This window comes from Dendropsophus ebraccatus, chromosome 8 (genome assembly GCF_027789765.1).
Source record: "Dendropsophus ebraccatus isolate aDenEbr1 chromosome 8, aDenEbr1.pat, whole genome shotgun sequence".
Lineage (NCBI taxonomy): Eukaryota > Metazoa > Chordata > Amphibia > Anura > Hylidae > Dendropsophus > Dendropsophus ebraccatus.
Genome location: NC_091461.1, coordinates 14,058,341 through 14,069,457, shown reverse-complemented (window position 1 = coordinate 14,069,457; position 11,117 = coordinate 14,058,341). Strand labels below are relative to the sequence as shown.

Here is an 11,117-nt window from a genome sequence, read left to right as displayed (position 1 = left end):
ACTAATACTATACACTAAACAATTTTACCATAAAGTGGCCAACCCCTTTAAGAGGAGAAGGTTTCAGTTTTTGGAAGTTGTACAACTATAAGTCTAAGTACAAGTACAGGAGAAGTTATACAATGGCTGCTATGATAGATGGACAGAGTATACTTAGACACACTATTTTATTTGGTTTGATTATATAAGTACTATGGTGACTAGTGCTATCCCCAGAGCCATAGCTATAGGGGATGCAGAGGGTGTGCAATTGTTGCTATGTATTTGCCTAATATAGTGGAGCTTAAAGGAGTTTTCCCATCTCCCCTTTGCGAAATTGGAGGGATCAGGATGTTTGTACTCCAAGGATCAGGTGCTGTCACTGAGGAAGTTGGAAGAGGTATTCAGCCTTTATCATATGACATATGATTTTGTGTAGCTTTTAGGTAATATCCTTTTTGCTGTATGATAACTCTCAGTAGATGTTTAATCCTCAGTAACATTTTAGGATAAGGAGATCCTGCTTCCCAATGAAAGACCCTCGGAAATAGCAGCAGCACAATGGACATTATAGAGCAGTCCAAAGCAGTAGAAGCTGGGGTGCGATATAATTCTCATGTTCCTCTTGGGCTCTCTCCGGTCACTCCTCTTCCTAAATCCTTTTTCCTTCCCCTCTCTATGGGCAGCATGTAACTGATCACTGAGCTAATAGTCCATCTTGTCTCTATGGACAGGTTTAAGCTGTTCTTCAGACTAATAGGTGGGTTTAGGAAGGAAGAGGGTCAGGAAAGTAGCCAGATAAGCATTTTTCTCTGATAAGGTATAGTACACAGTTTCCTATCTTAATACTGTAGCTTTATGCAAAGTTTGCTGAAACGACAATGACCATTCCAGGTCCTAACTAAAACTAAATCAGTTACATCTGAGACAAATCAAGAACTTTCCGAGAGACTTAGGCCACCATTATATGGATAGCATTTTAGTAATAAGTGCAATACAATGTATTAAAGGCAATAACTCATTTATTGATATGATTGGCTACATGTGCCAAGAATATGGACTAATGAAGGGTCTAGTTGGCAGCAACGGTGCTGGAGATCCAGTTGTTGTAGTTGCAGACCTTGGTGTAGACACCAGGATAGTTCCTGAGGGCACAGCCATATCCCCAAGAGACAACACCCTGGAGCTGTCCATTGCAGACCACGGGTCCACCAGAGTCACCCTGAGAAGAGGAAAACATTATTATAGAAGACAAAAGATGTGATTAGGGCATCTTTTTCCATCCATTATATGACCACAGCGCTTGGAACATCCACAGTTCAGGTGAATGGACCATAAATTTCCATTAAACCCTATTGAGATCTAAGCTTATTCAGGAGAACCTCTGGCTTGATGGCCATACATTCTTGTGTGAGTAATGTCTAGCTGCTATAGACTAATACTAGTGGTTCAATATGATTACTATGATCAGCGATTACTGTACCTGGCAGGAATCCTTGCCTCCCTCCAGGTATCCAACACAGATCATGTTGTCGGTGATCTCTCCAGGGTAGGCACTGGTACATTGGGCAGTGGTCAGGATGGGGGCGTTCAGGCACTGGAGGTTGTCAGGCATGTTTGCTACAAGTAAATAGAAATGATTATCACATTATATGTTTCTTAGACTTAAAAATATAAAGTTTTTCCAGATTGGAAGGAACATTTTTCAATGACCACTGTGTTTGCATGTTACCGTATGGTTTCTGCACAGTAGTAGTATATGGTGTTCTCATATGCATGTATTGTGAATGTTTTTTATGCTGTAAATATAGGAATACATTGAGGTTTTTGCGGTGAATTTATAGATTAGTGAAAAGTGGGAGGGCAGATGTATGTATGTAGTGAATGTATATATATGTTTGTGTGTATGTTTGTGTGTGTATATTTGAATTTTATATACTTACTTCCACTGCTGAGGGTGTTGCCCCATCCAGAGATCAGACAGCTGGTGCCGGCAGCAGAACAACCTGTGGGCAGACCAACAGGCTGGACGTAGGAGTTGAGGGTGGCGGGAGTGGACAACTTGATCAACATGATGTCATTGTCTAGGGTTCTGGAGCTGTAGCTTCCATGGCGGATGACCTTGGCTGAGTTGATGAACTGTTCGGTACCTTCAGTGCTATAAATGTTATGCTCTCCAAGACGGACTTGAATGCTCCTGTAGTGTTAGATTTCAATTTTAGAATTATTTAGACTTATTTTTGTTGGCCTCTGTCACAGTTAGAGATGAGCAAACTTTTCAAAAGTTCGTTCCGACCAGACTTCCGGATTTTTTTGAAAAGTTCGATTCGACCGAATTTCGGATTTCTTCGGATTTCATAGTTTAAAGCATCTATATGATACGGGGGTAGTGTATTTGGTTGTATTTAGAGCTCTACATGTCAGTAACATCTTTTCAATATCTCAAAGTCAATTTTTTCTTTTTAGACTTCAATATTCACCATTACAGGGTCTATGCAGGAAATTCACCATTACAGGGTCTATGCAGGAAACTCACCATTACAGGGTCTATGCAGGAAACTCACCATTACAGGGTCTATGCAGGAAACTCACCATTACAGGGTCTCTGCAGGGAATTCACCATTACAGGGTCTATGCAGGAAAAAGGTCACAAATGCAGTGAAGGAGCAGTCTCTCCACTACACTCTCGCAAGGGTCCAACTATAGTACTTGTATATTTGTATCGCACTTTTTTTTAGAGTTTTATTCTACACACATGCACAAGGTATATATTTGTGCCTCAGGAAAACACCTATGTCAAATACACTTTTCCAAGGGTCCAACTATAGTACTTGTATATCTGTATAGCACGTTTTTGTTCTGTGCACCCTTTGCTCTCCTATGCCTAATCTATCTACCTATCTACCTTTCGCCCTCTCTATTTTCCTCTCAATCACTATATGTTTCTCCTGTCCGCTTTCCTAATAATCTTTTTGTCTTTGCTTTTGTACAATATCTTTTCAGAGCAGCAGCAGCGTTTTGTCACTACCGAGCTCTGTGCACTGGTAACAGTCTCCTTCCTCTCTCTCTGCACACTGCGAGGTGCGGTCATGTGACCGCTCCTCTTAAAGCAATACTGACGTCACACAGGGGGTGGGCTAGTGCAACATCCCAGCTGATTGAATGTGTTCTGGGCATCATGGGAAAGCGCTTTTCCTGCCCAGAACACTTCCTGCTTTCTAAAATGGCGGCTGCCATTTAAGAAAGCAAGAAAAAAAAAATTCGGAGCGGACTTCCAAAAATCCGAATCCGACCAGACTCGGACTTTTGGAAAAATCCGAACCAGATCCCATACCAGCCGAACCGCTTCGCTCATCTCTAGTCATAGTAGCTATCATCCAGCATATTAAAACCAGTTCCTTACACGATTATGGGTGAAAGATGCTATTAATCCCATTAATCTCATATTGTTTAATTTGATAAAATTCAGCATTAAGGGTGGGTTCACACCTACAGGATCTGCAGCAGACCTGCAGCAGATTTGATGCTGTGTTCAGTTATTTAAATGAAATCTGCTGCAGAAAATCAGCTGCAGATCCTGTAGGTGTGAACGCACCATAAAAAAGTTTCCCTATGCAAAATTCATAAAAAATTAGGGATAAAAAATTTATTTGTAAAAAATTTATATATAACTATTTTATGGAGTAGGTTGGATTATTTTATGGATTTTTCAAAACAAAAAAAAACAGTTTTTGATTATTTTATTGATTAGTTTTTACCTGTATGAATAGGAACACTATGGATTGGTGGGGAAAATAGCAACAGAAAACAACTAAATAAATCATTGTCTATCCAAAAACTATCCTAATGAACTTCAAGAACAGAGGGGGTTGGGACCATATTCTAAAATTCCCACGTTTGTCCCTACCCTGCTTATTCAGATATATTTTTATAAGTCTGATAATATGCAATTAAAAATGGTCAGTACTTACGACTTGTAGCAGTGAGCAGCGGAGATCACCCATTGGCTGTTGACCAGGGTTCCACCGCAGAAATGGTAGCCAGAGTTCAGAGATGCCTGGTAGGGGATGGAGTTTTGGGAGCAGGTGTACCCTCCGACGATTTTATCATCGTCATCGAAAGCGGCTGTGTAAAAAAAGGAGAGGAAATTTGGAGATTTAGATAATGTTCAGATGTCTATTTTTAAACAAAAGTTACAAAAAAAGTTACAAAAAGTATTTTTGGAGGGTGCCGAAGTGCAGAATTAAGCTGTCTAGCCCAAGAACCAAAAGCACATAAGAAGACATCAATGGTGAAGGGCAGCTTGATTTTGCATTGGGATCCAAGAAGAAATTCTTACCTGCTACTCCGAGGATGACTGCTACCAAAAGAAGCTTCATGGTTGGTTCCTAAGTCGTGTTGTACTGGACCATCCAGCATGTTTCCTATTTATATGCTCACTGGAACATGGTGGGAAGGGGTCCAAGGACACCTGTCTTATATTAAAAGAATTCCAATGAATTTTATCGGTTTGAGGTGAATATATGGATATCTGCCTAAAATTCCAAATGGTCATAATGACAAAATTCCCATGATAAGAAGTTATTTTTTAAAGTGTTGTTCACAATTACTGTAGATTGGCTATTCAGTGGTTCAACACTTTTGACACTTACTCCAATACCTTTCTAATCTCTTGGTGTATTATACCTGAGCAGGCAAGACCTATGGCCTGAAAGCTAGCCATCTACCCAACTGGAGTGGTCAGTATTGCTGGACAAATAATTGTCTTTTTTGACTTCTGTTCGTACAGAGCGGTTCTGGAAGAAAGAGTAATCCTTAAATGTTTGCACATCGGCAATGATATAATGCTCTCTTTTTTTGCAGTGGACTCTCTATGGCATGCAAATCCTGGGAGATATGATATTTGATATGCTACTGTAAAATATACATACTCTTAGTGGCAATAAACAGGAAAAAAAACTTCCACATATCTCTTCAGCTGAGGTTAAACTTTCCCCACATTTTTATTTCATATTCTTAAAATACTGACGCGTTTCGAACCTACATAGTCCTTAGTCATGGCTCTTTTCAATCATGTGCTGTAATAAGGTCATTGATGGATTAGACAAATATAGTCCGAAACATATAGTATAGATTTTTGTTCCAGTTTTTCTAAAAGTACTGGTCTGCTTTATCAGTGTGATCCTATTGTTTGCTCAAATTCCTCGACTATTTATTAGAGTTACATATAGTCTAAATGCAGTGTCCCACAGCAGCACTAAGCACACAACAGGGAGAGTAGTGACCAAGGAACACACTGATCCATGCCAGGAACGTGTCTAAAAAGAGCAGGGCAGTATCCTGAACAAGATAGGAACTAGCCTCAGTAGGACAAAGCTACCATAAAGTAAATGTCTACGTATCCTACTGCGCAGTGCAGGTAACTGGGACACCTTGGACACTTAGCTACCCCCAGAAGGGCAGAAGGTGGTACATGAGTACGAGTATTACTTCACTCAAGATATCTACTAAAAGTAGATATCTTGAGTACAAAGCTACACTGGATTAGGGCTCCTCTGACAAACTCCTCTCCTCTACTCTGCTCTACAAGCTCTGTTACAACTCTACTCTCAAGCACCTACCTCCAGAACTTAGGTCAAGCATTCCAGTGTGTGTCAAGATTTTCTACTTGTGATACTGTTCTGTAACCGGCAAAGTTCTACAGTAAAACTGTTATATTTGTATACTAACGTACATATGGGACTCTGTCATCTTCTGTCTGCACCTACACCTATACACACACCATTGCACTCCTTGGGTTATTTTTCACCCTTTTGTGGGTGCAGCCAGTCTTCAATCTCCATGTCCTAAACAAATCAGAAATAGACTAGATGGAGCAGGAGGTCTTTTCCTGCTGACAATCTTCTTACTATATATTCACCATACACAATAAAACAATACTAACAATGCCCGATCCCTGTGACATAGAGGTCTGCCATAGGCACAGATTTATGAGCTCCTGAATCATCGCAGCCCCGCAGGAACTACCCGCTCAGCCAGTCAGTGCCTGCAGCTGTGCCCCGCCTCACTCACTGATTGGCTAAGTAGACATTTCTGAGTGAAGCCGTGACATCAGAGGATCTTGAGCCTAGCGGGGGACTATGAGCAGTGTCGCTACACTGCTGGGGCACAGGGGACAGATAAATACAACGTCTTTATTATGATACACTACTTATGGCTTCTTCTCCTTCTCCTCTTCTATATTATACAGGATTTCTTCATATTACACTACTGCTCATATACAATCATTCAACATTTAGGAAGAGAACAGCACAGATCTCCCCCCACACAATGGACTCTTCCAATGCAGAAACAAACTGCCAAATAGTGACCACCAACCTCTCCCCGACCACCCTTATCTAATAGGGCTAGTGCTTTATTACTGATATACCGTATAGAGGAAATGCATCCTTTTTAACTAAATGTATGTGAGAAAGTGTTTTTCTGGTGTTTTTTAAATAAAGGGCTTAGATTGATAAAACAAACTATATTGATGAGGAACATTTATAAAATGTATATAAACATTCAATAATAAAATTAAATATATATATATATATTTTTTAACCCCTTCCCGCATCAGGACGGAACTATATGTGATCCTGGGTGCTATGTATAGCCCGGGACCACAGCTATTAGTGGGCGCGGTCCGATCGCCACGCCTGCTAATTATATATTTAAATGCAGCTGTCAAAACTGACAGCTGCATTTAAATGTATTATTTCCCCCTATCCCTGGTGTCTAGTGGGGGTGATGTGATCGTGGAGGGGAGATCCCTTCTTCTTACCTGGCTGGCGCTCAGCGTTGCACTAACACTGATCCCTGCTAGGCAATCGATGTATCTGGTCTCCTGCAGACCAGAGTAATACAGCAATGATCTCATCGATCATTGCTGTATTAAGTATACTGCAGTGATCTGTATGGTCCAGTCATTCTCTATGGACATTGAACTTATCTCTGGTGATCACGCGTGCGGCTTCGGACAGGGATTTCTCGGCGGCTGGATGGGCTCCAGGACTGGGACTTTGTGGAAGCGGTAAGTATATGGGTCTGCACTGGGGGGTCGGCCAGGCTCTGCTCCGGCACTAGGGATGACAGTTTTTTTTTAACAGTTTACACAGTTCCATAGATTAACACTGCAGACAGTTCTGACCTTCCTGTTCCTCAAGCATGGCTAAACTTCCGTTATTTGGAGCTTAGTTACCCAATCTAGTGTTTTGTCTCTATAATATGACACAAAAAGAAGTAGTGAAATAAAGTCATAAAATATTGCTGAGCTATCCCAAATAGTTTCGGTAAAATATCTGACTACCTGCCAAACATAAGAAGCCATCAAGACTTTTTGGACTGTGTGGTGGGTACAAAGTCCAGTCCAGTATTAGTAATCTAAAACTTTCCATACTATGTTGCCAGATATTGATCCACAACAAGAAACTGATAATAAATGATTATATAACTTATAATAGTGTCCAGAATACTAAGGTTAGTGCAGGTAAATAGATAAACTGTGGGGCAGAGTCTAAGGAATTCCCCTATTCCTCCCCCTAGAAGCCCCACAAATACACAAATAGATGTTTCTTCCTGGTCTGACTCCCTGGTTGCAGTCCATAGAATAGTCACTGAATTGTTTAACTCAATTGAAAATTTTACAAATTGGAGCCCAGATTTGTAACCAGGTAGGCAAACAAAACCCAGGGGAATTAACCCTCTAAGAATCTATCAATGATCATTTTCCTCCACATGCCAAGAATTGATTGATCTGTCATGTGACCTTATATACAATGCGTTTAGAGTTTTACTCAGCATTAGGTGAAGCCCATTGGCAGTCATTCGTCCTTCAGTCTTCTTAACTATGAGGCCGCAAGGTTTACTCCTGGATTTGTGGAGGTTTGGCTATTCTTCTGCAGATCCTCTCCTGCTCTGTCAGGTTAGATGGTGGCCATTGGTGGGTCTGTCCAGAGATGTTCAATTGGGTTCAAGTCAGGGCTCTGGCTGGGCCACTCAAGGACACTCATAGAGTTGTCTCTAAGCTGCTCCTGTGTTGTCCTTACTGTGTGCTTATGGTCATTTTCTTATTAGAAGGAAAACCTTTGGGTCAGTGTGAGGTCCAGCAGGTCTCTGGATCATGTTTCATTAAGAATATCTCTGTACTGTGCTTCATTCAGCTTACCCTTCATCCTGACCAGCCTCCTCTTTTAATACATTTTGCTAAATTTTCAAAAAATGTGATTACATAATGTTATTATGGTGTATTGGGTGCAGGTTGATAGGAGAAAACTTGGTATTTTTATTTTAGCACAAAGTCCCAGCAAAATCAAAATAACAAAGGAAAGACTTTCTGAAAGCAGCATATATTGCTGGGTAACAGTGCATCTGTGGTGACCACTGGGAGTGAGATGTTAGCATTGGTATGATATAGCTCAGCCAGAGGTGGTAAATGTTGTGACGCCAGTGCTAGTCCAGTACACAGCGTGACTGACTGTATCCTCCTGAAATGGTCAGTGACCTGCCGGGTTGTTGTTGGTTCCTTGGGCTCTTGTCATGGTAGTCCTGAGTAGTAATTGACCCACCCAGACTATCGGTACCGCCACCCATAGAAAGGGGAAAATGACCCAAGGTAGAAATACGAGATAGGCTAGAAGAACTGAGTGTCTGTGGTTGCTTTACACATGTGTGTGTCAACACCTGACTAACACACTGTCTGAATACACACTGAATGGAGCTTGACTTGTTCTGGACAGGGGTCCTGGCAGAGCCAAGCCCTGGCTTGGCTACAGCAGGGATGCCTGCTTTGTGTGTCCTCCTCCAACGAGAATCTGGGTAGAACTGAAGCTACACTTCCTCCCACCAAGTGACTACTTACTAAAGGGGTATATAAAAAACCCTGTGAGTGGTGGAAAGGAATATGTGCAAAGAAAAAGAAGGAAAAGGATAGGTCAGAAAGAAAGAGTATATACGTTGTACAGTATAAGCGCATAATACACAAGAAACAGTAACCCTTTGCTTACTTCAGCAGTGCAATACATAAGAGCACATATATACAACACTGACATCTTGTGGTGAAACCAATAAATACCTTCATCACCACCTAACCTAGAGAAGAAGCTTTTGCGACAGGTGTGACATAAGAAACACCTGTGGTGGGATACCACACATGTGATTTAGTGGAACCTCTACTGAAGTTATGTCATGGACCTAGGGGTGTATGGCTTGAAGCACCCTTCTTGAATTAAGGTAAAACAACAGCAACCAGGTTGCTGAGTGTTGACTATCATTGCTTTGTGGTGCCAGACCGTTTGCTGTAAAACCCTTCTTGAATTAAGGCCACACCATTAGGTTGAGCCCAGCAGTTCTGTGACTAAGGGAGAATCAGCTTTAGAGGAGCTGCAGCTTCCTCCAGCACACTCTTACATTAACCCAAGCTGACGGCAAATCAAATCATTTTTTTTTCTAAAAGTTAAGAAAAAGTGTTGTTGAAGAACATTTTGACCAAGCTTTTATTGTTCTTGTCTGTATTTTGGTCTATAGAACTGCATAGTCTATTGCCGCTGCCTTTGTAACTTCTGCTTGTTCCTGCCTCAACAATAGCATCATGTTGTTATTCTTCCATCAGTGACACAATCTGTCTCTGTGCTCTTCCTCTTTGTCTCACTGCTATGCCCCTCTGTCTCCATGTTCCTCCCCTCTACCTCCATGTTCCTTCCCTCTGTCTCCATGTTCCTCCCCTCTTTCTCCATGTTCCTCCCCTCTTTCTCCATGTTCCTCCCATCGGTCTCCATGTTCCTCCCCTCAGTCTCCATGTTCCTCCCCTCTGTCTCCATGTTCCTCCCCTCTGTCTCCATGTTCCTCCCATCGGTCTCCATGTTCCTTACCTCTGTCTCCATGTTCCTCCCCTCGGTCTCCATGTTCCTTACCTCTGTCTCCATGTTTCTCCCCTCTGCCTCCATGTTCCTCCCCTCGGTCTCCATGTTCCTTACCTCTGTCTCCATGTTCCTCCCCTCTGCCTCCATGTTCCTTCCCTCTGTCTCCATGTTCCTCCTGTCGGTCTCCATGTTCCTTACCTCTGTCTCCATGTTCCTCATCTCAGTTTCCATGTTCCTCATCTCAGTTTCCATGTTCCTCCCCTCGGTCTCCATGTTCCTCCCCCGTCTCCATGTTCCTCCCCTCAGTTTCCATGTTCCTCCCATCTGTCTCCATGTTCCTCATCTCAATTTTCATGTCCCCCTCCCCCCCCCCCCCTCTCTGTCTCCATGGTCTTCCAATTTGTCTCCACGCTCTATCTCCATTGTATTGTCCCTCTCTTTCAATCTTCCTCTACTCTGTCTGTCTTAATGCTCTTTTCCTCTGTTTCTATGCTGTTTTCCTCCTATTTTTCTCTATACTTCTTCACTGTCATGAAGACTCTCCATGATTCTTTCTTGTTTTCATGATCTTGCTCTTTGTCTTCACATTCCTATCATCTATCTCCATCTCCCACCTTTCTGTCTCCATGCTCTTTCTTATTGTCTTCATGTTACCCCCTTTTATCTTTAGTGCTCACTGCTAAATCTGTCACTGGGCCCCTCAATTATAACGCTTTATTTATAGTACTGGTCCGCTTATATGGGGTAGATAGACTGAATGAGCCCTCTCAGGCCCCTTGGCCAAGGAGTAACCGTACCCTCTGCACCCCCTATAGCTATGCCTGTCATCAGAACCCTGTTATCCAGATCTGTTCTGACTAAGGGCTGATTTTTTTATTTTATTTTATTTTATTTTATGATTCATAGTTTTATTACGGTTCTCCAAAAGAAAACAGTTGCCCCAAGAAACAACACAACCGGAACTTTTCCATTACATACTGTAATTATAATAAGCAGCATTCAGAATTTCCTTTATGGAAGGGAGATCCTTGCTTTTCCATGTTTTAGCTATACAGTTTCTGCCGACATCAAGACATGTAGGGCTACCGTGAGGTCAGATTTATCCTAAGCTTCCATTCCCACTCCTAGCAGTGCCAATTCTGGGGACCAGTTAATAGGAATATGAAGTATCTGTGTCAGAAGAAGGTAATGAGTTTGGTACAGGACACTCCCACCAGATATGTAAGATATTACATATGG

At 41.9% G+C, this 11,117-nt stretch overlaps 1 protein-coding gene across 1 annotated transcript; it reads right to left on the bottom strand.

Moving 5' to 3' along the window:
- Positions 1-983: 983 nt before the first annotated feature.
- On the bottom strand, positions 984-4,428 carry LOC138799072 (trypsin-like). The gene is made up of 5 exons (XM_069979838.1): positions 4,319-4,428; positions 3,951-4,104; positions 1,923-2,176; positions 1,463-1,599; positions 984-1,201 (listed from the first exon to the last, which is right to left on the bottom strand). The coding sequence occupies exons 1-5, from the start codon at positions 4,356-4,358 to the stop codon at positions 1,052-1,054; spliced, it is 735 nt and encodes a 244-aa protein (XP_069835939.1). The 5' UTR covers positions 4,359-4,428; the 3' UTR covers positions 984-1,051.
- Positions 4,429-11,117: the final 6,689 nt, after the last annotated feature.